Source organism: Lissotriton helveticus, chromosome 10 (genome assembly GCF_964261635.1).
Source record: "Lissotriton helveticus chromosome 10, aLisHel1.1, whole genome shotgun sequence".
NCBI classification, from domain to species: Eukaryota; Metazoa; Chordata; class Amphibia; order Caudata; family Salamandridae; genus Lissotriton; species Lissotriton helveticus.
Genome location: NC_136071.1, coordinates 1218124232 through 1218151324, shown reverse-complemented (window position 1 = coordinate 1218151324; position 27093 = coordinate 1218124232). Strand labels below are relative to the sequence as shown.

The 27093-nt window shown below is 47.2% G+C and overlaps 1 protein-coding gene across 2 annotated transcripts in view; it reads right to left on the bottom strand.

The window, feature by feature from the left end:
• Positions 1–961: 961 nt before the first annotated feature.
• The window catches only part of LOC144784981 (NACHT, LRR and PYD domains-containing protein 3-like), a 220492-nt gene continuing 194360 nt past the window's right edge, over positions 962–27093 (bottom strand). For both annotated transcript variants that reach the window (XM_078664101.1, XM_078664102.1), the window contains one exon: positions 962–1182. In XM_078664101.1, coding sequence (XP_078520227.1) covers positions 1132–1182 — 51 coding nt within the window. In that variant the 3' untranslated portion in view covers positions 962–1131. The remainder of the gene's footprint in view (positions 1183–27093) is intronic.

The following is a 27093-nucleotide window of genomic DNA, read 5'->3' as shown; positions in this document are numbered from 1 at the left end:
CTCCCAGGCTCTCCGTACTGATTCCCAGGCTCTCTCTAGTGACTCCCAGGCTCTCCGTACTGACTCCCAGGCTCTCTGTACTGACTCCCAGGCTCTCTGTACTGATTCCCAGGCTCTCTCTAGTGACTCCCAGGATCTCCGTACTGACTCCCAGGCTCTCCGTACTGACTCCCAGGCTCTCTGTACTGACTCCCAGGCTCTCTATACCGATACCATGGCTCTCCATGGGCATGCATACATGGGCGGCTCTGGGGCGGGCCAAACGACAATAATTGCTTGCGTAGACCTATCAGAAGAGCCCCCTATTCTCTCAGGTCAAAGTTCTCCTTCTAACTATACTTTAGTGGCAAAGTCCCACACCGCTCTGGGTATAAATAAATTCCCTTCCTTCCGTTTTAGTTTCACTCCATTCTCTAGGCGCCATACCTGCGCTGTGCTCCCAGCCCATAACACAGTCCAGGTACACCGATACCCCTATACGGGCACATCCGTTTCTCATCCAGAGGTTTTCATTCTGGCTGGTCCATTCGAATTGTTCGTCATTTCAAGAACATTCCAGATCCTCTACTCTGCGTCCTTATTTTATGGCGCTTCACATAGAGTTCCAGTTTTCAGTAAGTGGTTTTGCAAAATCTTATTTCAAGGTAGACATTACACATATGTGGCCATACATAATGTATATACACTAAGGTCTAACTGTACTTTCTCCTCGTTTAAGTTTTTATCTCTTCCCCAACACCCCCTCTCCTTCCTCATTAAGCCCTCCCCTTGGGCTCCTGATGATGATGCGGATATCTTCTACAGGATCGAAACGTGTCGACTAACAAACGGACCCACATTTAGAAATTTTAATTGTGCAGTGTGGGCGGTTTCTCTGATTTGCGATGCACCAGCATTGTATATTACACGTTAGCATCATGCTTTGCTTGAGCACCGAACACTTTTGATCACCTCACTGCAGTTTTTCTTGATCAATATGTAATGTTTATTGATTAATATGACAGATCACTAAAAGTGTAAAAATGTTTTGAGAATGCATAGCTTTGTAATTTCCTTTAGGGACCACTGGTTTTGTTGTAGGATTCCTGGTTCATGCCCTTGAGTATACGGTGGTCCAGGTGACCCGTCGCACTAATGGTGGGGTCCTTTTAATCCTTTAAAAAACTTCACCAGCTGAGCGCCCTGAAGAAAAAGAAGAAAGACTCAAAATGTAGGCCTTCTTTACAGATTACAAAGCACTACCATTTAATATTTGCTACAAATCAAATATGAACTTTTAATTAAAAAAACTTGCAAACATAACAACTGGCAAAATTTATGGAGATGCAACAACAGTGCGAAGCTTTGAAGTGTCATCTCAACAGACAGAAGAGAAGACTGTCATAAGGTCAACACTGGTTACCAGATGGCTCTATAGGGGAGGGGGCACATCATTTATTGCTCAAGGTTTGCTTTAACTGGACTTGATCAAGACTACAACTCCCAGAATGAGATCATTTTCATTATGGGAACAGACAGAAATGGACATCCATCACCCCGATCACATGAAGACAACTGGTACCCCGATCCGAGGTAAGGCCTGAAGCGCAGAGGGGGCACCCTCACCCCAGTCTGCAGGTGGATGTGAGCAAAGGTGGCGAGGGTCACACATGCCTTCACAGACTGCACAGGTAGCTGCTGCGAAATAGGTTTTTGTTTGTCTTGAAATCATGTGAACCCCGCACACTCATGGCCTCCGCGTCCAGGCTCTGCAGGAAGTGGAGGGGTGGGAGAAAGGACCCCAGGGGCACTACAACAAGACTCTGGGGGCATCAAGACAGGACCCAGCGGCATCGAGATTGGACCCCCAGAGCATCGATACAGGATCCTCAGGATCTCCAGAGCATTGAGACAAGATTCCCAGAGCATCGATACAGGATCCTCAGGATCTCCACAGCATCGAGACAAGATTCCCAGAGCATCGATACAGGATCCTCAGGATCTCCACAGCATCGAGACAAGATTCCCAGAGCATCGATACAGGATCCTCAGGATCTCCAGAGCATTGAGACAAGATTCCCAGAGCACCGAGACAGGTCTCCCTGTGGGGGGATCAAGACAGAACCCAAAGCTCACCCAGTCAGGACTGCCGGGTATTCAGCAAAGTTCTCCGAGGCATCGAGACAGGACTCTGGGGGAATCTTGTTGGGACCCCTAGGGCATTCAGTCAAGAACCCAGGGACAAACATACAGGACCCAGAGGTATCGAGTCAGGATCAGAGGTGGAGCCACACGGTGCCCAAGGACATCCGGACGCTCGCCATCAGTAGGCTACGGAACTCTTAGCCCGTCCTCAGCTCTACTGACTATGCGGGATCCCCGTCCAAATCAGCATTAGTTTCACCGACTACGAAAACATCAGGGTTATAAATCTCCTTGACTCCGTCTAAAGCTCTGAATCAGTAGCTCCATTGACCTTGAGTCAAATTCATTTCTCCAGGACGCGCTCCCTCAGGGCATCCCTAGCCCTCGGTGTCGCGTACTACCCAGTCTACCCTTGGGTTCAATATCAGCTGCTCACACACCAGTCGTGATGAAGATCTCGAATTATTGAGTCAAAACGCCGTCGACCACAGTACAACTAAACTCCTTATTCATTATATAAAAATTGTTTAGAAGGAGTTTCTCTTATGTTCTCAATGTGATAAATGTTTGTGACGTTTTTCTTTGGCACCACAGCACACTGCCTCTTTTTCACTTATTTGTGAGCACTGTATCTTTTTTGAACAATCTGGCATATGACTATTGTGGAATAAATTAATTACTGAACAATGTCCATATGTGTCCCGCCCTATACCTGCTTAAAAGAATTGTGTATGTAAAAACAACAGGAGTAAACCCATAAACCAGGTTGAGATTTGGGTAAGTTAGAGTACATAAACAACAGCATCTCAACTGGTATTATTTGCGAGACTAGATCAGGCCAAGAAAGTAGCAAGACTCATGGTTTAGTTAAACGTGCCAAAGGCATCATACATTAAATAAAGACAGGTAGGAAAAAAAAAGCATACGGGGGTACGAAATAAATTGCGAACAGTTGCTACAGCACTGTAAGCAATAGATACATGAGTAACCCGAAAAAATAGTGTGCACACAAGAGCTCGTGACACATGAAGTGGATGGCGCAGGTGACACGTGAACAGAGATAAACAGCACAGGTGAAAGAGTGACAGTAATTATAGACAACTTGAGGTTCACAGATAGGTATTTGCATAAATTGATACAGAGTCAGACTGTTTTAGTGAACCAGAGTAAAATACGCTACAAGTTGCCCTGGGGTGTCGATGACGTTTCGATCCAAGTGGTTTAGGATCTTCATCAGGACAAGGTTACTGAATGAAGGGTGCTGTGCATGGACGTCTGCAGGTATGGAGAAGAGGGGCTGGTGGGCCAGCGAGGCTTGGGCCCAGCAGATGTGCCGCCAAGGGAGTGAGGCGACGTGCAAAGGTTCAGTAAATCAACCAGGGAAATCAATCCTTCTGTCCGAGCCCCGTAGGGTCTCAAGAAGAGGGGAGTGAGTCAGCTCACAGTGGTCCCAGGGAGAAGGTGGCTCAGAGGCAACAATAGCTGTTTGGAAGATGAGGCAAGGCTCTGGTGAAGTGCATGGGTCGGAGCCCCGATCCACAGCTGGCCGTATGAAAGATCGGAAAGCAGGTCGACTGGGGCAATGAGACAAGGCCCTGGGGGCATCGAGACAGGTTCCCGGGGGAACCACTACAAGACTCTGGGGCATCAGGACAGGACCCAGAGGCAACGAGATAGGATCCTCAGAGCATCAAGACAGGATCCTCAGGACCCCCAGAGCATTGAGATAAGACCCCCAGAGCACCGACACGCTATGCATGTCATGAAAGTGAATGATGGTCTAGGATTGTTCGTGTTTCTGATGTCAAAGTCCTATATATTGAGCTGGCATAATGGGGAAAGGGTGTCATTGGCACATGAACAACTACATATAAACCATTGCTACATCCAACTATCCTAAAATCTCATTTGATCTCTGTACACAGCTGTTTTCACAGTATAAGTGGTGGAGATTGATAACAGGGAATGGGATTATCATAGCAAGCTTAGATGATGGATTGCTTGTTTGGGTTTATAAAAAGTGATGAATTCATGATTTGTGTTTAAACCCAAAGAGACCGTTCTTAGCTGGCATATCCATTTAGTCTCGATCTGCCTTAGAATTTGTTCTCTATTTCCTCCCCAGTCATTATCAGTGATTTGTTCAATTCCATGGAACCAAATTTGCGTGTTAGTCGGGTGGTCCTGATGTATGTGCATCGCCATCGGATATCTTTCATCCCGATGTTTGATTGCCCTGACATGATCCTGTATGCGTGTCTTAAGATGTCTGGTCCTGCTGCCAATATAGATCTTCCCACACGCACACCCAGTGAAGTGAATTGTGAACGTGGTCTTGCAGTTAATGAAAAATCTCAGTGTGAACTCTGTCTGAGTATTATACCTGAATTTGATAGTCCTGTCCAGTCATAGATCACATGCTGTACAGCTCCTGCATGTGAAAAAAAACATTGGGATTTGGTCGGCATCCAAGATGCAAACCCGCTTCCAGCATTGTTAGACTTTACATAAGTTGGGCATATGTTTTTTTTCAAAGTAGTGCCCCTGCGATAAACCTATTGTGATTTTGGTGGTATGATTCCCTCTGGTGATGCATTAGCACCCAAGATATGCCAATACCCGGGCAAAATGTCAAAAATGTGATTGCTGTACATGTTGTGTTGTGTAATAAAAACAATCTCTCTTTTCTTTAGGGGTGTCTTTCTTCTGTGTGCCCCGCTAGCAACAAATGTTTCCTTGCTGTCCAATTTCATTGCTTTTGCTTCAGCTCTATTTAGATAGAGATCGTCATAACCCCGATCATTAAAGACAAGTTTGATGTCCCGAAATCTCTTTTGGAATTCATTTTCTTGGCTGCAATTTCATCGGGCTCCAACTATTTCGCCATATGGTATGATGTTTATGGTGGCCGTAGGGTGAGCACTGATGGCATGAAGCACACTATTGCATGCCGCCTGTTTTAAAAAAAAATATATCACTGTGAATAATTCCCTCATGCGTGTATAGTCCTAAATCTGAAAAGTCCATCTCACGACTATGGTCCTTCAGCGTGAGTCTCACATTAAACCTATTGATGTTTAGGCAGGTGGGATAAGCTTTTAGGATCTCAACAACCCATTCCAAATCATCAACACATCATTGCTGTATCATCCATAAAATATTATGTTATCAGTTCAGTTACATGCGCCAGGACCCCAGGCATGCTCCACCTCATACAAACCCATGAACAGGTTGGCATAAGTTGGAGCAAACCTGGACCCCATGGCTGTTCTCCGTTTTTTAAGGTAACAATCTCCATCATGGAGAAAGACATTCTTTGTCAGTATAATCTCTGCCATCCCTAGCAGCATAAGAGTATGTTATAAATGGCTTATGTTTCACTTGAACAAATATAAATATAATGCTTCTAGACCACAATCCATTCGTATGCATGTATATAGGCCTTCCACGTCCAAAAGGGAGTTCCTCACTGTCCCACTGAAAATCTTCTAGTTTATATATTACATCTATGCTGTCTCTTGAATATCACTTAAGGTTCCTTACATAAGATAGCAAAAGACCAGCCACATATTCGGCTATGTGCTCTGTGGGGACCCATTACAAGAAATAATAGTCCTTTCCTGTGGAAACCGTGTCGCTTTATGGATTTTGGACAGAATTTAAATGCAGGGGTATGTCAAATGATTAACCTGGAGATACTTATAGTCCTGGTCACTAAGAAGACATGGCTCAGGCGAACCCCTTAATCCTGCATTTATGTATCTCTCCATGTCTGGAACGGGATTCCCTTTTAATCTTTCAAAACATGTACGATCATATAACCACCTTTTGATTTCATTAAGACTGTCTTACTTGTCCGTCAGGACAATACTCCCTGTTGTCTGCCTCTCGTATCACAATGTTTTCATCACCCCTTAGATTATGCAAAAAGTTCTTATCTTTCTTTTATAGATTATGATGATGTTTAAATTTCCTACTATCTTGGTGGGAGTCTTCGAAAGGGGTGCCAACAATACATGCTACATTTTTATTTAACTCAGTAGGCATGTCACTTTCCGTTCAAAATACTTAGAAATATTATGACTGGCATGCTATAAAGACAAATGCTTTAAAAAATAATTTTCAACAATAGGTTAAGAGCTAAAGTTCAATCAAAAGCTATTGGTGTTTTTATTTCAAATGTATTCAGTATATGGATGAATTTCTAAAAGAATAGGATATATATGAACAAATCATAGGGAATCCCCCTGAAAAGAAGACACTTGATTTGTGAAATATAATTATGACACATAAGATAAGAATTGAAGTTAGCCTTGAAAATTGTGATATAGTTTTATATGGAACAAAATGACTTGGTAAGCAATGGGATGTGAATAGTAAGTAGAATGTTTGAAGGACACTGACTGGGATTGAAAAATTATTCAATAAGGGATCATGTAATATGTTTCACAAAGATTGGTAGCGTGTGTGAAACTGCTTTTCTGTAATTGATTTCATTACGTACGCTTTGTCTGTAATTTGTAGCCCTGGAGGAACTCTGTTAAAGAGACAAAATGCATTGGCTACACTGGAGAAAGAGTTTTTTAAGAAGATGTGAATAAAGGAATCTTTTTAAGTAATCAAGAGAATGGAGCTTGTTCAACCCATGACTTAATTGATTTGTATTTTATATACATGATGAACTGTGTGTGCTGATCCTTCTTATGTATTAACATTGTTCGATCATGCCGATGTGTCATGCCCGGAAAGGCCAAGTTGGTTGTGGGATTGATGATGACCCGATGACCTTGAATGTAGGTTTGGGCAAATCTAATTGCCAAAGGGTGCATTTGTTTAAATGCATTGTCACAGCTTCTGTATGGTTGGGGATAAACGAGTAGTTTTGGAGTTCAGCCACCGTGTTTTCTTTTGCTGTGTGCTGGTAGGTGTAACTAGAGCAATGCTATGTTGAGTAGGCTCTGAGGCATAACCGGCTTTCCGGTGGGCGTGTGTTGGTATATGAGCCCGAGTGTGGTCTCTGTGCAGCCCCAGGCTTCCCATTGGTCTTTCTCATCAGGCAACGCAGTCTCCTGCGACTTCCTCAGAGACAGTACTGCTGTGTAAGGCTCATCCTGAAAGGGTTCATCTCCGATGCCTTTCGTAAGGGAAGCACGAATGTCTTCCCAACCGCCCCATATGCCACCCTCTTTGCAAACTGGTTTGCTAATGAGTTCCCTCACGACACAAAGTCCTTGCCCCTGGTATGTGCAGCGCACTTCACCATGACCAATGTGTAGGCAGGGTCAATGCATCGAATACTTACTCCAAGAGGTCCCAGTGTTTGACGGGTGAACCATCTGACTTCAGGAATCCTCTCCTTCCCCACCTTTCCATTCTGGAATGCACTGTGGTGGTGACATAGATTGAGTCTAGCTCGTTACCGTTTTCCCCAAGCTTTGGGTGAGGGCTTTGGCTAGTGACGTCAGCCTCGCAGCCTGTGCCAAGAGGTGGAGAGGAGGGTTCGCTGACTTGCAGTGTTTCTGAGGGCACGCGGCTACGAGCTATGACTACTGCTGCCCCTGTGTGCCTTACCCACATTTCTTGGTCTGTCATGGAGGAGCACTTGATTAACAGTGCCTCACTGTCTAGGACAGGATCTGCTTCCGCCAGGCTGGCCTCCTCAGGGGTGTGCGTATCTCTTCCCCCTCCTGAACCTCGTGGGCTAAGAAGGTGACCGGGTTTACTAAATGACACGTACTATATTTAATGACGGTCTGGAGAGCACCAGCTCATAGCTTGAGACCCGCTGCGTGGTCAGCGTTCTCTTGCTCTTCTGTATGACTGACAAGACAGAATATTCCACAGTGTCAGCGGTGCTCAAATTACAACGGAGGAGCTTTTGTCTGTGGGAAACGCTGATGGTGCAAGGGTCTGCTCACAAGGGAAATGGCCCTGCATGACTGAGTCGAAGTGCCCGCTGTGGTACGCCAGGGGTTTATGTCCCAGAGGATACTTCCATGTCAGAATTGTTGAAATGACCACCCGTCACTGTGGTTGAATAAGAAGAACCGACAGTCCAACTGTTCTCCCATTAAATTAATACCATGCACTTTAGGTACATACCTATTTGGGATTTGGGTCACCTTTGTCAGCCCCTGTACAGTGTACCTTAGGTACGCAGGGCATAGGTGCATCCAAGGCCTACCAGGGGCTGCAGCATGTATTATGCCACCCCTGGCTGGCCATCTAAACTGACAGCACTGGCTGATCACTCAGCTGGGGCAAGGTGGTGTAATCACCTCTTGCTTAGATATAGTATACCCATATCTACCTTATATATAGACACATAGTAACCTATAAGTCACTCCTAGGGCAGGCCTTAACAATCCTGGAGGCAGAGTGCTCAGTTTTATGTGGGAGGGTGCCCTAGCATGAGCTGAGCCCCTCTGCAGCTTTCGGAACCATGTCCTTATAGCTGTTCTGTGATGCAGCCATACCATAGACTCTTAAGAGCATTATAATCCTCGCGGTTAATGCTAACTTTGGTTTGGCTTTATCAAAACATCTCGTGTAAGGTGTCAAACACTTTGGAATACTACCCCCTCGCCAGTTCTGGCGACGGGGGTAGCATTCCATCCTTCTAGAGGGAGAAGACATGTAGTTACTGCTTTACCCGGTTAAAGTTAACCAGAGCCTCAGCATCACAAAATGGATGCTGCTTCCACAGACACGAGTCTGACTTCCAGCAGCTGGGGGAAACTCCAGCAAGGGAGGCTTGGACAATAGGTTTCCTGTCGAGGGAGGTGCTAGCACCTCCCCAGACAGCCTGTAGTGTATTGGGGCAGGGTGGGTTGAATGGAAAGATGCTTTTCCAGACACTGCCTGGGGCACACAAGGTGCTCTATGCATAGCCCGGTTCAATCCAGTTGCTGGGGCACTCCAGCCCCGCTATGGCACGAAACTTGACAAAGGGAAAGGGGTGTAACCACCCCCTTCTCAGGTCCACCCATAGGAGGGACCTAGCAGGTAATCCAGCCCATAAAATCAGTATATAGGTAGGAACTGTGTCTAGAGACTTTAGATTATCCTGGACCAAAACTCTGAAACGAAACTCTTGGACCTTTGACGTTCTACATCGACTAGAAGACTGAAGAAATCTCCCTTGTGGTCAAGAGTGACCACCCTGTGCAAACAGGCACCACCAGTAACTTGCCGGTTTGCTTTGTCGTCGCTCCTGCCGGAACCCGAAGACTCAGCTACTCAGGCCTGGACTTCCAGACTTCTCTGACTCCGATCCACCTCCGCAGCAAAGCTGAGACCCGTGGCAGAGAAACTCCAGACCCGAGCGCCATTTGCACCAAAGCTCAGCCCTCCACACTCCACGAGTGCCGCGTGGGGCCTGCTCCTGCATTTCAGCTCGACGAGTCTTCCCGGTTGCTAGCCTGCTGGCTAGTGAGCCCCCTGAAGACAAACCTTTGAATTTACACTGCTGGCCTGGTTGCTCCAGGCTTGCTCCAGCTTCCATGCAAAGGAGAAGCTCCCCCGACCTTGCTGGTCTGACTCAAAGCCAATCTTCACTTCCTGCGTGGATTGCGTTTGCCAAGGCTTGTTGGGTCCAATCCGGATACCGACACCACAGTCAACAAGATCCTTTGTGGGACAGCTCGAATCCAGCTCCTGGTCATCGTCGACACCCCTAGGTCCTCGTGGTGGCAGAGACGAGCTTCACCTTCTTCACCTGAATCACTCGACATCGCCTGGTTCCTTCCTGGTCACTGGCTGGTGATCCAGACTCTGTCCCCTCTGCTTTCAGGTTCTTCACATCTCTGAACCACCCTTGGATCTACGCGGACACTTTTCTTCTGGTCGCCTGCAGCACTTCTTTTCAGCTCTCCATAGGAAACAGCGACGAACCCCACACGAAAAGACACCTATGCACCCGGCTTCCCTGGGTGAGGTAACTAGAGTACTCCGGTGCTCCCGTGGGTATTGACTATCCAAGTATCCTAGTTTAAAGGGGTTTCACCGTAGTCCATCCGGAAGTGTCCTGATTCAACTACTTTGTAACTTTTACGTTCCCATTATAACTCTATGGTAACTCGTGTGTGTGTGTGTGTGTGTTTAGACACTGCACACGTCTCCCGTGGGCCTCCTACTTCCTAACCTTTGGTTGTTCAGTGTAGCCCCAGCAATTCCCTAGGCCCTAGGCCTATTCACCATTCCTGAAGTGGTTCTTATACCACTTACTTAGTATATGGTTCTTGAGGCCACTAGGGCAGAACTGTATTTTGTGCAACTTATAGTATGCTAATTGAGTAACTTGTAATGTAGTTCGACCTCTGACCTCATAAAGAGTCCAGAGGGGTTGTGTTAGTAATAAGTACATATATATTTGATTTATACCTTGTGTGGTGTCCTTTCATCTGGTATTCAAGGGATTATATATGGTAAAACAGCTGGCTTCACAGGCTCTCTGAAGTTTTAGCCTAAGACTGCTTGTCCATGCTACCACTAGGATAGCTGATCTATAAGGCTGACTTTACAACCACCATCAATAAGGGTCGTTTAGACTGGTGCAAGGTGCCCACTAGAATAGTGGACATCATATGCCAGGTTAACTTCTCACAAACGTGGTCAGGTATGGACTGTCGGGGTGTAGCAGGATGCTAAAGAATGTGTTTTTATGTCTACCATGGAAGAATGGCTGGCATCTGCGGGTACATTGGTTAGGACCGACACCGACAAAACAGAAGTACTCATCATGGGCCTACACCCCGATGCCTGGATCGACACCTGGTGGCCCCACTCCCTCGGTAGCCCACCCGCCCCCACGGACCACGCACGCAAACTTGGAATCATCCTAGACTATGAGCTCAAAATGGACAGCCAGATCAACTCCGTCACATCCTCCTGCTTCCACATCCTCCGCCTCCTATGTAAGACCTTCCAATGTAACCGCCTTGAGTACAGAAGAACCGCCACCCACACCCTCGTCACCAGCAGACTCAACGACGGCAACGCACTCTACGCCAGAATAAACAAAAACCTCACCTGTAGGCTACAAAACATCTAGAATGCTGCCGCAAGAGTGGTCCTCAACCTACCATGACACTGCCACATTACCCAACACCTGCGCAGAATCACCTTCAAGATCCTCACCCACGCACCCAAAGCCCTTCCCAACACTGGCCCAGCATACCTCAACAGCCGAATCAACTTCCATGCACCCCAAAGAACCCTACCATCAGCCCAGCTCTCCTACGCTGTCGTTCCCCGCGCCAGAAAGACCAGATCAGGAGGCCGCTCCTTTTCCTTCCTCACAGCCAGAGCATGGAACGCCCTGCCGCTCCACCTCAGACAGACAACATCGCTCCCCATCTTCACGAGAAACCTCAAAACCTGGGTCTTCGACTGACCTTGATGAACTAGAAGCTGCACCTCCCATCACCCCCAGCGCCGTGTGACCCTTACGGGTGAGTAGTCGCGCTTTATAAATCAGTGATTGATTGAGGATGATGGAGGGGTCTGGCACAGTAGGTAACTCTGGGACTATGATGTCATTGAGGGGGTGTAGGTCCTGGACCAGGAACCAGGTTCCCCCTTTGCCCTTTTGAGCGGGAATATTGGAGTATTGCAGGGGGACACATCAATGTGGAGGAACCCACTGATCAATCAGTGCCGGTATTGAGGGCTCTATACCCTCGTCAGCTTCCTTGGAAAGTGGGAAGTGATGTCTTCTGGGTAGGATGGCTCCTTTCCACAATGTTATCCTTACGGTCTCTGCGGTATTGATAACACTCATGTCATAAGGTCCCTTCACCCACAATTGCGACAGTACTGCTGACCAGTCTCTCTCCTGCCACATTGTCAGTACTGCCATGGGCAGCAAGCCCTGTTTCACAGCTCTACCCTGACCTCAATTAAACCGGCGAAGATCACCTCTGAGGCCACGGGGAACTTGAACAGCTGGTCATCTGTCACCTCTCGTACATTGAAGCCGAGAGTAACGAAGAGGACACAAGCCCACATCATGTTCGCTTGGTCAGTGGCCAGCAAGACCCCATATTCAGGTCACATTTCGATGGCCTCTAAGCGAAACAGCCTTTTGTGGGTCCAAGTCATGGTGTCCCTCTCAGCGGAACACAAATCTGTTGGGCAGCTGTAGCTTCCGCCCTAGCAATTCGAGAGTGTTAAGCTATAATTATGAGGACAGCCTTAGTGAAGGCGGTCAGGTCGGTGGGCGACGCTCTGATCGACCTGCTGTGTGATGGGGGCAGGTTAAGGACACGAGTTTCACAGGGGAAGCCCCAGGGGTCAAACAGGTCATGGCTCCATCTTCTCAGACATGAATGGTCATGTTTAATTTCGCCATGAAGTCTCTTCCAAAGAGGTTGGTCAGGGATGAGGGATGGTGAAGCATTTGTCCTGTTACACGGCTGGCTCCCACGTCTAACTCCAGGGGTTTTATGAACGAGACCCTCGTGACCGTTCTTGAGAACCCCTGCAGGTCCTTGGAGTCTTTGTATGGGAAAACCATCCCTTCTTTTAGACATGACCTTGTTGTCCATGTCAGTCAGGAAGTGGTAGAGCATCTCATTTACAAGCACTGTTACTGTGGGTTCCTCCTCTGACTGGCGAGTCAGCGCGGGGCATGTGAGAACGGGGGGGGTGTTGTCTACCGGGCACAGGACACACCTTTGTTGACCCCGTGCCGCATCTATTTCTGGAAGCAGAGGAGGGTTTGAGACCTGGTCTCGCCTTTGGGAGTTCTCCAGACTACTTTTACTGATCCTATTTCTACGTACCTTGTCTTTTCTGACTCTCAGCGGTGATACCCAATGGTGCCAACGCCTTCTGTGCCATCTCGCCCACAGCTGTTCTATCCAGGCAGTCTGCTCCCTAACGAAGGGTTTTTGTGGAAATGTCCTGGTTCCATCCTAACTTCTTCCTGTACACTCTTTTTCTTGGGCTTACCTTCTCTCCCACCCCGCAAGGTATTGCTTCATGTAGGAGAAGCTCCTGTTGGGATTTCAATTTCCATACCCGATTCAATCCTCTGCTGTAGCCATGTCCTTTGGCTCAAATGACCCTCTCCTAGGCCAGCCTGGTCAAATTGGTTCTCCTCCTCAGTCCAATCTGCTAGCAAGTCAGAGAACGTCGTGCCAAAATCTCCCCTTTCTCTCTCACCACTGTCTCCCTCAGGTCAACCTACAGCTGCCACATGCCCGAGTCCAACAGTGCTAACCTGTTAGAAATGGGATCCCCGGCTGGCCAGGGCTTTCGCCAAAGTCAGTCAGAGACCACCACTCCCAAGTCAGGGCAAGGGAGTTACACGCCAAGATAACCCCTGCTCACCCTCTAGGTAACGTGGCGCGAGCAGCAAGGCTAAACTTGGAGGCGATGTGAGTTAAGTGTTTGCGCACGCACCCCAGCAACAACCCCCAGGCCCACCACAAAGGAAACTCCACACAAGGTTATATGTAAAAATAGCCTTTGTATTACACCAAAACACATTAGATGAAAACACACACTTTACAATGTGCCAGGGGCACGGGCAGAATTTACAGGGGATATGTACAAGACAGGGCCACCTGGACCACTGTCAGGAATCAGCACTTTTAGAAGTAACACTTTGAGAACAAAGCACATAGGATGTAAATCACTGTAGCATAAATTAGAACATAAAGTACACAACCAGTAATCACTGGTAACCAGGACCTCACTAGCACCACCCGCACTAGGAGAAAAACAACCACCTAAGTATCACAATACCTGTAGGGGTGTAAGCACATAACACATGATGCATAACATACATTCACAGGTGTAAGGGAGGAAAACACATGATGCATCAACAATACATTCAGAGGTGCAGAAAATGAACAATTGCGCTAAACTCACATAAGTCACCACCTGTGACTGTCCCTAGGCCAACTGGCCTTGTTGGGGCTAGGACGCCCTGTGTCCCAGTGTCAGGGGCCTAAACGGAGCAGCTGCCCACGAAGTGCTGGGCAGCTGTGGAGAACAATGATGGGGCCAACACGATGGGGGAGCCTCACAGGCTCTGCAGAAATGACTGTCCCCTTGCCCCTCAGGACTCTTAAAACAACAATGTGGGACTCAAGAGCCTCTCTGGCTCTTAAATAAATATGGCGCTGTGAGCCTCTCTGGGCTCTCGACACAGGGGCACCTTGGGAGAGCCTCACAGGGCTCAAGGAAGGATGCGCCCCTCGTTGGAGTCCCTCCTGGACTCAAGACAAATAAATGCCCCCTCGAGCCTTTCAGGCTCACACACGAAATGGGCCACGTGGAGCCTCTCAGGGCTCAGAACATCAAGCAATGCCCCCAAGAGCCTCGTGGCTCGCAAACAGAAAATGCCCCTGAGCCTCGCAGGCTCTGAACACCGGAGGGGGGGCGCGGGCACCGACAATGTGCCCCAACAAGGTAGAGCCTCTCGGGCTCTAAACAAATGCCCCCTGAGCCTTCGGGGGCTCGCCAGCACAGCACCGGACCCAGCTGTACTCACCAGCCAGTACCGGCTCCTCTGCCTCTGCTTCGGTCCGCGGGCGGCTTCACGAGAGCTCCCGCTCCTCGGGGCTCTCTGCACACTTCTCCCCTCTCTCTCCTGGGCTCTCCCTCGCTTTGGGAGCCTGGGGGGCAAAAGGGAAGACGCCGGCTTCTCCTCTCACCGGAGCGCGGGGCGGCCTCCCGTCCGCTTCCGGTTGCCTCTCTGTACTGCCCCCGGCCTGCCTGACTTCCGGGTCGCGGCTGCGGGGGCGGGACTTCCGTCGGGCCGCGCTCGGATTGGCCGGCCGACCAACCACTTCCGGGTCGTCGCGGGCAGCGCGGCGGCCCGTTCCAGGCACTCGTAGGCGGGGATCAATTTACCGAGATGTGGGCTCCCTCAAAGTCAAATCGATAAATGGCAGTAAGGTCCCTGGCAGGGTGGGCACCTGCCAGGGGACAAAATACTCGAATATAAGCGATGTGGGAACTCGCCAGGGTAACCACGAGCAGGGTGGGCACCTGCACAGCAATTGACGTGCTCCCCAGCGCTACATTCCAAATAAAGCGCTCTTAAGCACTAGAACCAAAACAAAGCGCCCCCAGGCGCTATAAGTTAAATAAAGGTCCAGCAGGAGTGCAGCCAGGCAGGGGGGGGGGGCAAGGCTGGGCCCAGAGCCAGCTCACTGGGTCTCCAGGCAGTAAGACAGTCCAAGTGGCGTTCCTCTGGCCCAGCAGCAGCAGCAGCCCCCTCAGGCAGGATCCTGGAAGAGAACAAATTGTATAGGGACACAGCCCCTTCTTATACTGTAAATCCCTTTGTCTGTAGGTACAGGGTGGGGGGAAACCAGTCGCAGTTGGTTTTGGAGCACCCTTGATGTGCCCATCAGCACACTCTATTCACTGGCAGGGCTAGGGTCGTTAGATGCACCACAGGGGGGCGGAGCCAGCATTGTCTGGGGAAAACCCAGCCTCATTCAGGACACAGGTACACTCCTCCCCAGCCATCAGCATGCTAATCTCCCACTCACCACCGGGCAGACCCATCCAGCCTTCCTGGAGCCAGGCTCACCAGCCAGCTCCAGCCAATCACACGCCAGCACCCTCACAGCACACGTACAGCCATGTCTAGAAGTGGCACTTCCCTACTAGACACATACAAGCCGCATACACCATTTTGCAGCATTCGCTCTCACGAGTTCACACATACCAAACTCGAGCCTGCACTCCCCACCCATCAGGAACTACCAGGGACACATACATTCCCCATGCATTCCTATGGGAGGGCAGGCCAGCCTCATTCCACGCACTCAGAGTGCGCACGCACTTTACACTGGGACACAGTGAAAGTGCGCAGAACCCAAAAATCACCATCACCAGGTCACCATTAAAAGCAAAAAGTTTAGGGGTGAACCTGCCATAAGGGCCAAGTCCAACACAACCCGAGTCATCGGTTCTCAGGGGACTTAGGATCCCTTCCTCACTCCCACTTGCTGTATCGCCGTCTAGAACCACTACAAATCTCCCCGTCACTCATGTGTTCGCCTGGACCAGTGGGAGGGCGTGTTCTCCATGCCACTGGGGTTCTATGTGTCGGACAAGATGGATGGGGAAGGTTAAACTCCCGAGGAACCTTTCACCGGACTTGGGTTGTGCTGGGCTTGTTTGGGCTGGCTGGCCTGTGGTAAATAAATAATTATTACCTGATCTATTTTTGACTATAATCAATAAACGGTTAGCTCAATAAATAAGAGTCAAGATACGAGGTAGCTAGAGTATACAGGCTTTAATCAGGCATAAAAGGACTGGAACAGGACAGCCTGCATGGGAATGAGATGGCAGGGCCCGGCAGCTGCCGGGGCAGGATCTGGGAATGGCTAGCAAACTTTTAATAACAGTGCACAATATTTATAGTTAAACAAAATACATTACAGTCAATACAGTAGGCGTAGCAGTAGGCGGAGTTTGTAGCAGTCGCGAAAGATAAGGGCAAAATGAGGTAACAAGAAGGCGTGTACAGGGCGTATACATAGACATGTGGTGCAAACGTAACAGAATATGTTATAAACGGGGCGGAAACATGGAGGGGGCTACCTGAGCAGCTGGGACCTCTAACCTAGTGGTGCGCGCAAACTGGCAATGACGTGTTACTAGGGAGGACTGGGGGCTATGACTTCTGCGCTAGAAGAGGAGACGAAAGTCTGGAGTGTCAGAGCGACATGTACCTAAAGCCTATCTAGTATCTAGTGTTTAGAGAACATGTTGATAGAATCCAAAAGTTATCAGGGCAAAGGCTAACAGACATTAAGACTGGTGCATGCATAATCCTACATGTAGTGTGTGTGCGAGGAATATTCTATGAATATTAATACAGTATTTCTCTTACATGGAGACATAAAGGCTAGACCATGACGGAAACTATTGATGCGATTCAGTAGTTTTAGGAATGCAGAGAAGGAGGGCTGGACTGATAACTAGAATCATAACATACTCTTGGCAGACTGGAGGCAGAGCCAGGCCGAGCCGGGCACTGCGAGGCATGAAAGTAAGTGAAGGGTCAGGGATGCAGGTGGGGGCTGTATCGCTCCTCGGAGAGGGTTCAGGAGACAGGAGCTGAATCTGAGTCCGGGCCCTTTTGAGGCCTAGAAACGGGGACAATTCAATGAATTAACGTGCACACTGTGAAACGTGGCAACGTAGCTTTACATAGGCCTAATATTCGTTGTATTCACGGAGACTGGAAACTGGCATACTAGAGATGGACACAACTGTAATTGCGTCTTTAATCGATCAGAAGGGGAATACATGCATATCGATCATGCACATATAACATAAGATGGGGAACACGTAGGCACATATAACATGGCAAAATTTACTTTTCCACATTCCCTCCTTGTGCCCTACGTTTCCATCAGGAAACATCAATATTCATGATACCATCTATCATTTCATATAGCATCATTTGCTCGTCTCGAATTGTCTTGGAACGGGATTTAGGACTAGGAATACAAGAGGTAGCACAAATGCCGCAAATCGCAGGGCCACATTGTATACAGAGGCAGCAACTGAATATGATCATTACTGCAATACCTAGAAATGACAATACTTTCCATCCCCAGGCAGATATGATACTCCAGAGCCAACCGGACCATGTCCAGGTGCCTGGATTCTGGTGTAACTGATGGGCAATTTTATGAAGTCTGGTTATAGCTGAATAAACAGACGGCGCGTTATTAGGAATGAAAATGCAGCAACTAGATCCGATGACTCTACATGCTCCTCCTCTATCGGCCAGTATGACGTCAAGAACGAGACGATTTTGGAGCACGACAAATCTCATAGCAGATTGCTCTTCGGTTAAGTTACCTAGAGCAGAAGTAGTCTCGTTCACTACTGCTTCAAGGGTTCTGGTTAACCTACGGATTAACTTACTATTCTGGACAGGTCCTATAAAGAAGAAGAAACCTTTATTGAAGTCTTGATATTGTTCTAGAGTAGTTTCAGTTTGATCGACAATTGGGGACTCGATCTCCCTTCTATGTCTGACGTGTACTAGATGTGTGTTTCTATGATAATCAGATGGGGCTAGAAAAACTGGTGGCAGTAGGAAGGCAATGTAACATGTTCCATCCCAATCGAGGGGCAGACGAACATATGCGGTCTGACCACACACAAAATAAGAATGACGTGAGGCTTTGAAAATAGATTTCCCACTGTCACTATACTCGACAGTAGTAGTACAATCACTATGTCCTACATGTGCGGAACCATTATTTCTGACACATAATTCGCCTTTGACTGGTAGTACTGAAATAGCAGGTAAGTCTGGAGTAGTATCAGACTGAACATTCAGGACCATAAAATTCGAAGAATAATTACCTAAATCATATACTTCATTTTCTAGATCTAACCCTGTTCTATGGGAGAGACCTTGCTTGTCTGGAAAACATGTTCTATTCAGAAGGGACATATCATTGGAGGATGACGTTAACGTGGACCATGCTCCACACGAACCATTATGTGAAAACGGATAGGGAAAGAGTGGCAGAACTCCCTTCGGTGTCTGGAAAGGGGGGAGTCGACCACACACCCAACAATTAGTGGCATTGCTGGTCTGGTGTGAATAGTGTAACATTCTGATGAATGTATTATTACGCATAGCAAGACGATAGGATAACTCGTGAGGAGGCAGATCACTAAATGTGTGCTCTACTGTAGCATTAGAAAACTTATTTACATGCGAAATTGGAAAACATAAATGCAATGCATAACTTGTGCAGGTAACCATCAAACTTAGAAACAATATAAAACTTAGAAAAACGATACATCGGATAGAGTTTTGACTAACTCTCTCGCTATGGGGGTCTATCTCATACATGTCAGATACCTGTCTAACCGTTTCACCCGAGGGGGACTTAGACAATTAAACTGGCTGACTTATTTTACTAGACCGGAGCTTTAACTTATACTCCTGCTGCGGAGTTTTCTCTAACAGAGGAACTTTCAGTTCGGGATTGAGATTAATGTCTGGTTTAGAGTCTGGTTTCAGGCAGTCTTTGGAAATGGAACAGTCTTTGGAATTGTCATTAAAAGTCTTTTTCCGGACTTCATGGAATTTCTTGATATGCGACAGATGGGCCCATCCCTTGCGGCCTTCCAACTTCACGGCCGTGCGGGTGGTCAGAAGGACTAGTTTCGGCTCCTTCCAGCGAGGCTCCAGCGGACTTGAACGATCAAAGTTCCTTACGAGTACAAGATCTCCTGGAATGACCTCGTGCGGTTTCACTTCGGTATTGTCTGGAAATGCAGCGGCAACCTGGGAACGACAAGAGTGTAGGGCAGACATCAAGGAAGCTAGGTAATCTGTCAACATATTACTGGAAACATCTGTAATACTGCGGGGTCTAGGTGTACCCCACATATTTGGGGGGCGGCCGAATACGACCTCATAAGGGGACAGACCTGATCTGGAATGTGCAACCATCCTCATGAAGAATAAAGCAACTGGCAGGGCAACTAGCCAGTCTACACCTTTCTCTTTACATGTCTTAGCAATACGGATTTTCAGGGTCTGATTATGTCTCTCTACGAGACCGGCTGCTTCAGGATGGCGCACACAATGGAACTTCCACTGGTACCCTAACAGAAGGGAAACATGCTTCATTAACTCAGATGAGAATGGCTGGCCGTTATCAGAATACACGACCCTAGGGAGTCCATAACGGGGGAAGAATTCACGAACCAGCTGCTTAGCAGTGGTCGCGGCTGTGTAATCTGGAACTGGATATGCTTCTGTCCACCTGGACAAAGCGCATACAACTACAAGAACATACTTGAAACCTCGACATCGCTCCATCTGAATATAATCCATCTGGAGGACTTCGAAAGGGTGGTCAGGAGGTTGGAATCCACCTTGTTCCACCGGGACACTTTTACCTGGATTGAACTGGCAACATATCATACAGGTACGGACTTTCTGCTTGGCTGCAGCTCGTAAGTGCCTGTTAAACCAAAGGTTCTGTATACTGTCTAACATGGCTTTTTCTCCTAGATGTGCTGGACTATGTGCGGTATTAATAATGACTTGGACCATAGAGTCGGGGAGAAACCATGTGGCTTTTCCCTTTGTCACCCACCCCTGATCTGTCTGGACCCCTCCTTGTTCGGACCATTTCTTGACTTCTTCGGGAGTAGCATGTAACTGTATGTCTATGACATCTTGTGTAGGGTCCTTAACTGTCATACAAGTAGTCTGTTCTGGAATGCATGTCTGTGTCTTGTTAACTGGAATATCTGGTGTCTGAGCTGTAAGCTTGGCTGTTCGATCGGCTAGATCGTTACCTTGGGAAATGATGTCAGTAACTTTCGTATGTGCTTTGCACTTCATGATAGCGATAGCTGTCGGTAAATGTATTGCATCTAACAGAGCTTGAATGAGGAGACCATGCTGAATCTTGGTTCCATGAGAAGTCATGAAACCTCTCTCCTGCCAGAGCACTCCGAAGTCGTGTACAACTCCGAATGCATAACGTGAATCTGTATATATGTTTACTTTCAGGTTCTTGGCACGTATGCATGCTTGGGTCAGAGCAACTAGCTCTGCTGCTTGAGCAGACAGGGTGTCAATACGGTGTGTTTCAATAACCTCAGTGTCAGTAGTCACTGCATACGCGGCTACTAGTTCTCCTGTACTTGTTCTCATACATGAACCATCCACATAAAGTGTCAGGTCGGGATTAGGTAATGCAATGTCTGTCAGGTCTTGTCTTGGCTTGGTCATAGTGTTAATGACTTCCACACAGTCATGTGTGGCAGGATTTGAAGTAACTGACGGTAACAGAGTAGCAGGATTTAAAACGTTGCAGCGTCTGATTTCTATGTGTGGCTGGAACAGTGTCAATTCATAACCTGTTAAACGTGCAATGGTCAAGTGCTGTGTCTGTGTTCGGTTTAAAAGAACTTCCACGGAATGTGGAACTTGTACTGTCAGGGAGTGTCCTAATACTATGGAATCACTTTGTCTGATAGCTAGAGCTGTGGCTGCAACTGACTTGAGGCACGCAGGCAGAGCCTGGGCTACTGGATCTAGTGTGCTCGAAAAATAAGCACAGGGCTTGTACTGTCCTGCTTGATCTTGTGTGAGAACAGATAATGCAGTACCATTACGTTCTGTGACAAAAAGTGTAAAAGGCTTACTGTAGTTCGGTGTAGCTAGAACAGGTGCTTGGCATAAGGCTTTCTTTAATTCATTAAAACTAAGTGTATGTTCAGATGTCCAAGGGAGGACAGTCGATACGGCTGCCTCCTGTGTCGTTAACTGTATCAGTGGCTTGGCTAGAAATGCATACTGAGGAATCCATTGTCTGCAGTAAGAAGTGAGGCCAATAAAAGCACGTACCTCCTTCTGTGTCTTGGGCTGTGGAAGACTCGCTATTAACTGGATACGGTCTGGTGTCAACTGCCTACCCCACTTGGACAGTAAGTGGCCTAAGTAGATCACTTGCTGGACACAGAACTGAAGCTTCGAAGGGGATACCTTGTGCCCCATCTCGGCTAGGAAATACAGAACTGTAAGTGACGCTTGCTCGCAATCACGTTCAGAACGGGCTGTGATCAGTAGATCATCGACATACTGGAGCAGGGCAGTGTCTGTTGGCATGTGAATGTTGTCTAGTTGTCTTTTAAGTGCTTGACTGTAAATACTAGGACTTTCAGTGAAACCTTGAGGAGCTCGTGTGAATTTATAGCTCCTTCCATTTAAACAAAAACCGAAAAGGTACTGGCTGTCTGGATGAATGGGAACACTGAAAAATGCATTCTTGAGGTCTATTACAGTAAAAAATGTAGCTTCGGAATCAATAGCTGTCAATAGGGATGAAATATCTGGGACTACTGGATACTGGGGTATGATACATTTATTAAGCTCTCGAAGGTCAATCACTAATCGATATACTGGAGGTGCATTTGGATCAGTACGTTTCATGACTGGAATAATAGGAGAATTACATACATTGGAGTCAGTTTCTACAACCACTCCTTGAGCAATGAGCTCGTCAATAATTTTGGATAAGGCTGCTACAGCCTCAGGTGGCAATCTGTACTGTCTGATTCGTGGCAGGACTATACCTTGCTTGAGAGTCACACGATGGGGTGTGATTTGCATAAAACCTACATCCGTTGGACCTTGCGCCCATAAATGCTGTGGTACATTTGATAGTCTCGGATCAAAATCTCGTAATACATAGTGACCTTTAAAGTCCCTTAAAAACAAACGTATTCCTTCTGGGGAACAGCAAATAACTGCACCTAATTCTTTCAATGTTTTAATGCCTAACAAATTTTCTGGACATGACTTCGTAAGTAACAAATCAGTAGTTCGGGACAATGGACCAACTTCTAGAGTAACTGGCTTTGATATCTCGTTTACAATAGTCTTTCCTGAAAATCCAAGGGAAACATTTCTAGAGCCTGAGAGCGGAGCCCCTGGAACCTCGTCATGACTGATAGTAGTCCTACTTGCCCCTGTATCAATCAGAAACTTTCTGTCTTTCCCCAATACTTGACTGTGTACATAGGGACCCTCTTGATCTACAGGTATCTCGATGAGAGGCAAGCCTACCTCCCTCTCTAGGCTGTTTCATGAATACGGTTGATACTCTGGATACTCTGTCTGGGCATACTGGTACATCTGCTGTGTAACATGCTGTGTCGCAGCAACAGGCTGCGGTGCTGGAACTGTCTGTTGTGCATTCTGTGGTGACTGAGAAGTCTGTGAAACTTGTTCTTGTCTAGGCGGACGTGGTCTTTCTTTAGTTTTGCCAGTTGCTATGTTGTGTTTCAGAACTGCACACTCGTTTATAAAATGACCTGGCTGTTTACAATAATTGCATGTCCCTTTAACGGGAGCTGCAGGATGACTGGCTTGATTCGGACCCCTCTTCTGACTGTCTTGTGGAACAGATTGTGCAACTAGTACTTTCATTTTCGTGTCTTTCATACGTCTCCTTTCGTGTTCTTGCTCTTCCCTGATTCTGTTCTGGTGATACTGGAGCATCTGTAACATCTGTGACGGGGTACTAGCTTGCCAGGTACTTTCGACTTTCAAAACTCGATTTTTAACTTGTGGGCTTGAATTCTCGACTAGTTTGGTAACAAAAAGATGAGGGTATGACTCGCTACCTGTCTTCAGACCACTGTTGATAATGAAACATTTTTCGAATCTAGAATAAAAATCACTAGTATCTTCATCCTGTTTCTGTTTGCATGCTGAGATTGCATCCCAATCTTCCTTTTTCGTGGCTAATAATCTTGGCAAAACTTGAATCAATAACTCTGGCAATTCTTTACATTTGTCCCCAAGACCGGTACCTGGTACTCGTATTTTATCTTCAGCTTCTAGAGCTGTCCAATCAATCTTTTTCTCTCCCACCTCCCATTCCTTTTCCTTGAGTTTTTCATATACCCCTGCGGGCAACAGGACCTTTAGCATTTTAATGATATCTGGATACGTGTATTCTCCCATACGGAGCATGTCTTTTATTCTCGATGGAACCCTGCTGGATCTTTGTCGTGACAGGGAATTAATTTCTTCATCTCTAAGAGTTCCATCTTTGTAATAGGGGTGTAAACAAATACTCGTTGCATTTCACCATCCGGTGTCCTAACTGGATGTACGTCTCGTAACGGATTCTGCCTATCTATGTAGAATGGCTTACTTTCTGGGGGTGAGACGTGAACAAAATGCGGATTCAGAAACGTTCGATATTTGTGGCGCTGTTCTAGAATGACACTAATTAAATCGGTACCTAAACCTTTCCATCTATACTGGAGTAACTCGTTCAGAACATCATGTAACGGACCTGGATCAGAATGTTGACCCTCATACAGTGTAATGAGGTGCTGGATCATATACATACCCACCAGTCGCTGCTCGGCTGGGGGCAGTTTCAGAAACATTTGTGCCACTATTTCATTTGGAAAAGTGGTAGAATCAGTAGCCCATCGGACTGCTGATCGGGCTAGTTCTTGTTCATGCATGGTGCTAAGTTCACTATAACCGATTCGTGATTTCAGGATGTGATCGGTAGCTTGAAATACTTGTTCCAGAGAACCTTGTTCTGGTGCTGGAAGGTGAAAAACTTTCTTGTGTTCTAGGCGTGAATGTCGGTCTGGAAGTCTAGATCTACCTACATACGCTATTCTGGTGGGATTCTCGTCGTCTACCTCTTCAGTAGAAGAGTCGTTTTCTTTCTCGCTTACTTGTGCTGCTTTACGATTTTCGTGTAACCTTATTATTTCCTTACGAATTTTCTTGTACATACTTTCTATACTACTGAGTGTCTTGTGTCTACCCTCGGCTATATTATCACTCCACCTTGTCAGGACTTTCATTTCGGTCGGATCTTTAGTCGGACAATCTTGTTCCCTTACTAAACAATTAATTAGAAATTTTAATAGCATGAGCTGGGTCTCAGCTTTCCTTAGAGACATGATTTCGCCAATACTTTCTGAATCGTCTCCTGTACGGATGAAACGATATATTCTGTCTAGATCTTCTTTCATATTCGATAGGGTGTCCAAATACTCGGTCACCCGTCTTACACGCAATGAATATATAACCATATTATCATCGCCTGGGACTGGATCATAACGGCATTCGGTAAGAGCTCGTCTGATTTCTGCAACGGACTGATATTTGGGCGTACGCTGTAACGCACGTTCATGTAACTCGACTAATGTTACACGTTTGTGTGGCGGCGGGGTATCAGGAGGACCTCCTCCCGCGGCCCCTAAACTGGAATCGTCGACTGATACTCTTCGTGCTGGCAGAGTGACCGAGGTAGCGGGAACTTGTACTATGGGCTGGACCGGGGGTACCGTAACAGGTGCTGTAACAGGTGCCCCGGTGGCTGGAAGAACAGGAATTACATTATTTACTGGAGCTGGCGGAGCAGGATTCGCATATTCTGGGACTGTGTCGTCCAAATAGGACGAGAGAAAAATATCAGCTGCGGTCGGTTTGTGACGTAGCTTAATCGGAACTAATGGCGGCGGAAAATTACATGGTGCTTCCGGGGTTGCTCTCGGCAAGCCCTCGGCAAGAAGAGGGTACATACCCTTAATGAGGGCATTTCTCTGTCTGTCTGACTGTTCAGCTTTAACTCGTTCACCTACTTCGATTAATTCCCTTTCTTGGACTCTTTCTGTGGATTCTCTGCTTAATTCTAACTTTCTGATTTCTTTTTCGGTTCTTTTATGAGATTCTTTGCGCCATAACTCGATGGCGTCTTTCTGGGACTGTCTGGCTTTCTTTTTCCATAATGCTTCTTCTACTCGCATGATGCACTCGGCATCCCACGTACCTGATACGGGCCATCTATACTTTTCCTCTAATTCCTTGGTGTACTCTACCCATAAGTCTAGATATAATATGGCACTTATGCCATGCTTGTGATACATAAAATGACCTGGACTGTCCCTAGGCGGGACAGGAACTGCTTCCTCGAGCAGACCTTTTCTAGTTTTTAACTGACGTAACTTTGAGAACAGAGGCATAACTAGGCTAGAGACAATACAATACACGATAAACACAATAATTACTTTAAGAAAACAAATCACTCATACCACGACATTGAAAACCCATGAAATAACATTTAAAATAACAGTTCGGACAAAATACTACCTGGAATACTGAGAACAGAACACATGAATTTCTCGAGAACAGAACTTACTAGAACAGACTAGATGCACTGCTAAAACAGTACGAAACTTACCGGTCTCATAAAGAGACACGTCAGGACCCGCATCCACCTTAGTGGACACTTCGTGTTGGATCTGTGTACCCAAACCCACGGACCAGAGACAAATTAATTGACCCTGTCTAGATACTACCCCAGCAACGGTACTCACCGGGCAGCAAGAACGGAAGGCCTCGGGCTGGACTGGACTGCTACGACGACGGACGGACGAACTTCGGACTTCTGTTACAGGTGGGCCTCCGGATACCTCGGACCTTGGACTCTCGGCTTGGGCTCTGGTCGGGACTCGCCGCGTTCCTCCACCGCCTCGTCTGGACGCTGGACCGCAACCTCCGTCTCCTCCGTGGGCCTGAGGGATACTTGAAGCAGAAATATCTGCACGTGCACGGTATGGTTCCGTCACGGCTGCAGAGGATCAGGGGGCCTGCGTGGCTTCTCCGGCGCGTGGGGAAAGGGCAAGTCCCTATTCGGGCGCCATTATGTGGTAAATAAATAATTATTACCTGATCTATTTTTGACTATAATCAATAAACGGTTAGCTCAATAAATAAGAGTCAAGATACGAGGTAGCTAGAGTATACAGGCTTTAATCAGGCATAAAAGGACTGGAACAGGTCAGCCTGCATGGGAATGAGATGGCAGGGCCCGGCAGCTGCCGGGGCAGGATCTGGGAATGGCTAGCAAACTTTTAATAACAGTGCACAATATTTATAGTTAAACAAAATACATTACAGTCAATACAGTAGGCGTAGCAGTAGGCGGAGTTTGTAGCAGTCGCGAAAGATAAGGGCAAAATGAGGTAACAAGAAGGCGTGTACAGGGCGTATACATAGACATGTGGTGCAAACGTAACAGAATATGTTATAAACGGGGCGGAAACATGGAGGGGGCTACCTGAGCAGCTGGGACCTCTAACCTAGTGGTGCGCGCAAACTGGCAATGACGTGTTACTAGGGAGGACTGGGGGCTATGACTTCTGCGCTAGAAGAGGAGACGAAAGTCTGGAGTGTCAGAGCGACATGTACCTAAAGCCTATCTAGTATCTAGTGTTTAGAGAACATGTTGATAGAATCCAAAAGTTATCAGGGCAAAGGCTAACAGACATTAAGACTGGTGCATGCATAATCCTACATGTAGTGTGTGTGCGAGGAATATTCTATGAATATTAATACAGTATTTCTCTTACATGGAGACATAAAGGCTAGACCATGACGGAAACTATTGATGCGAT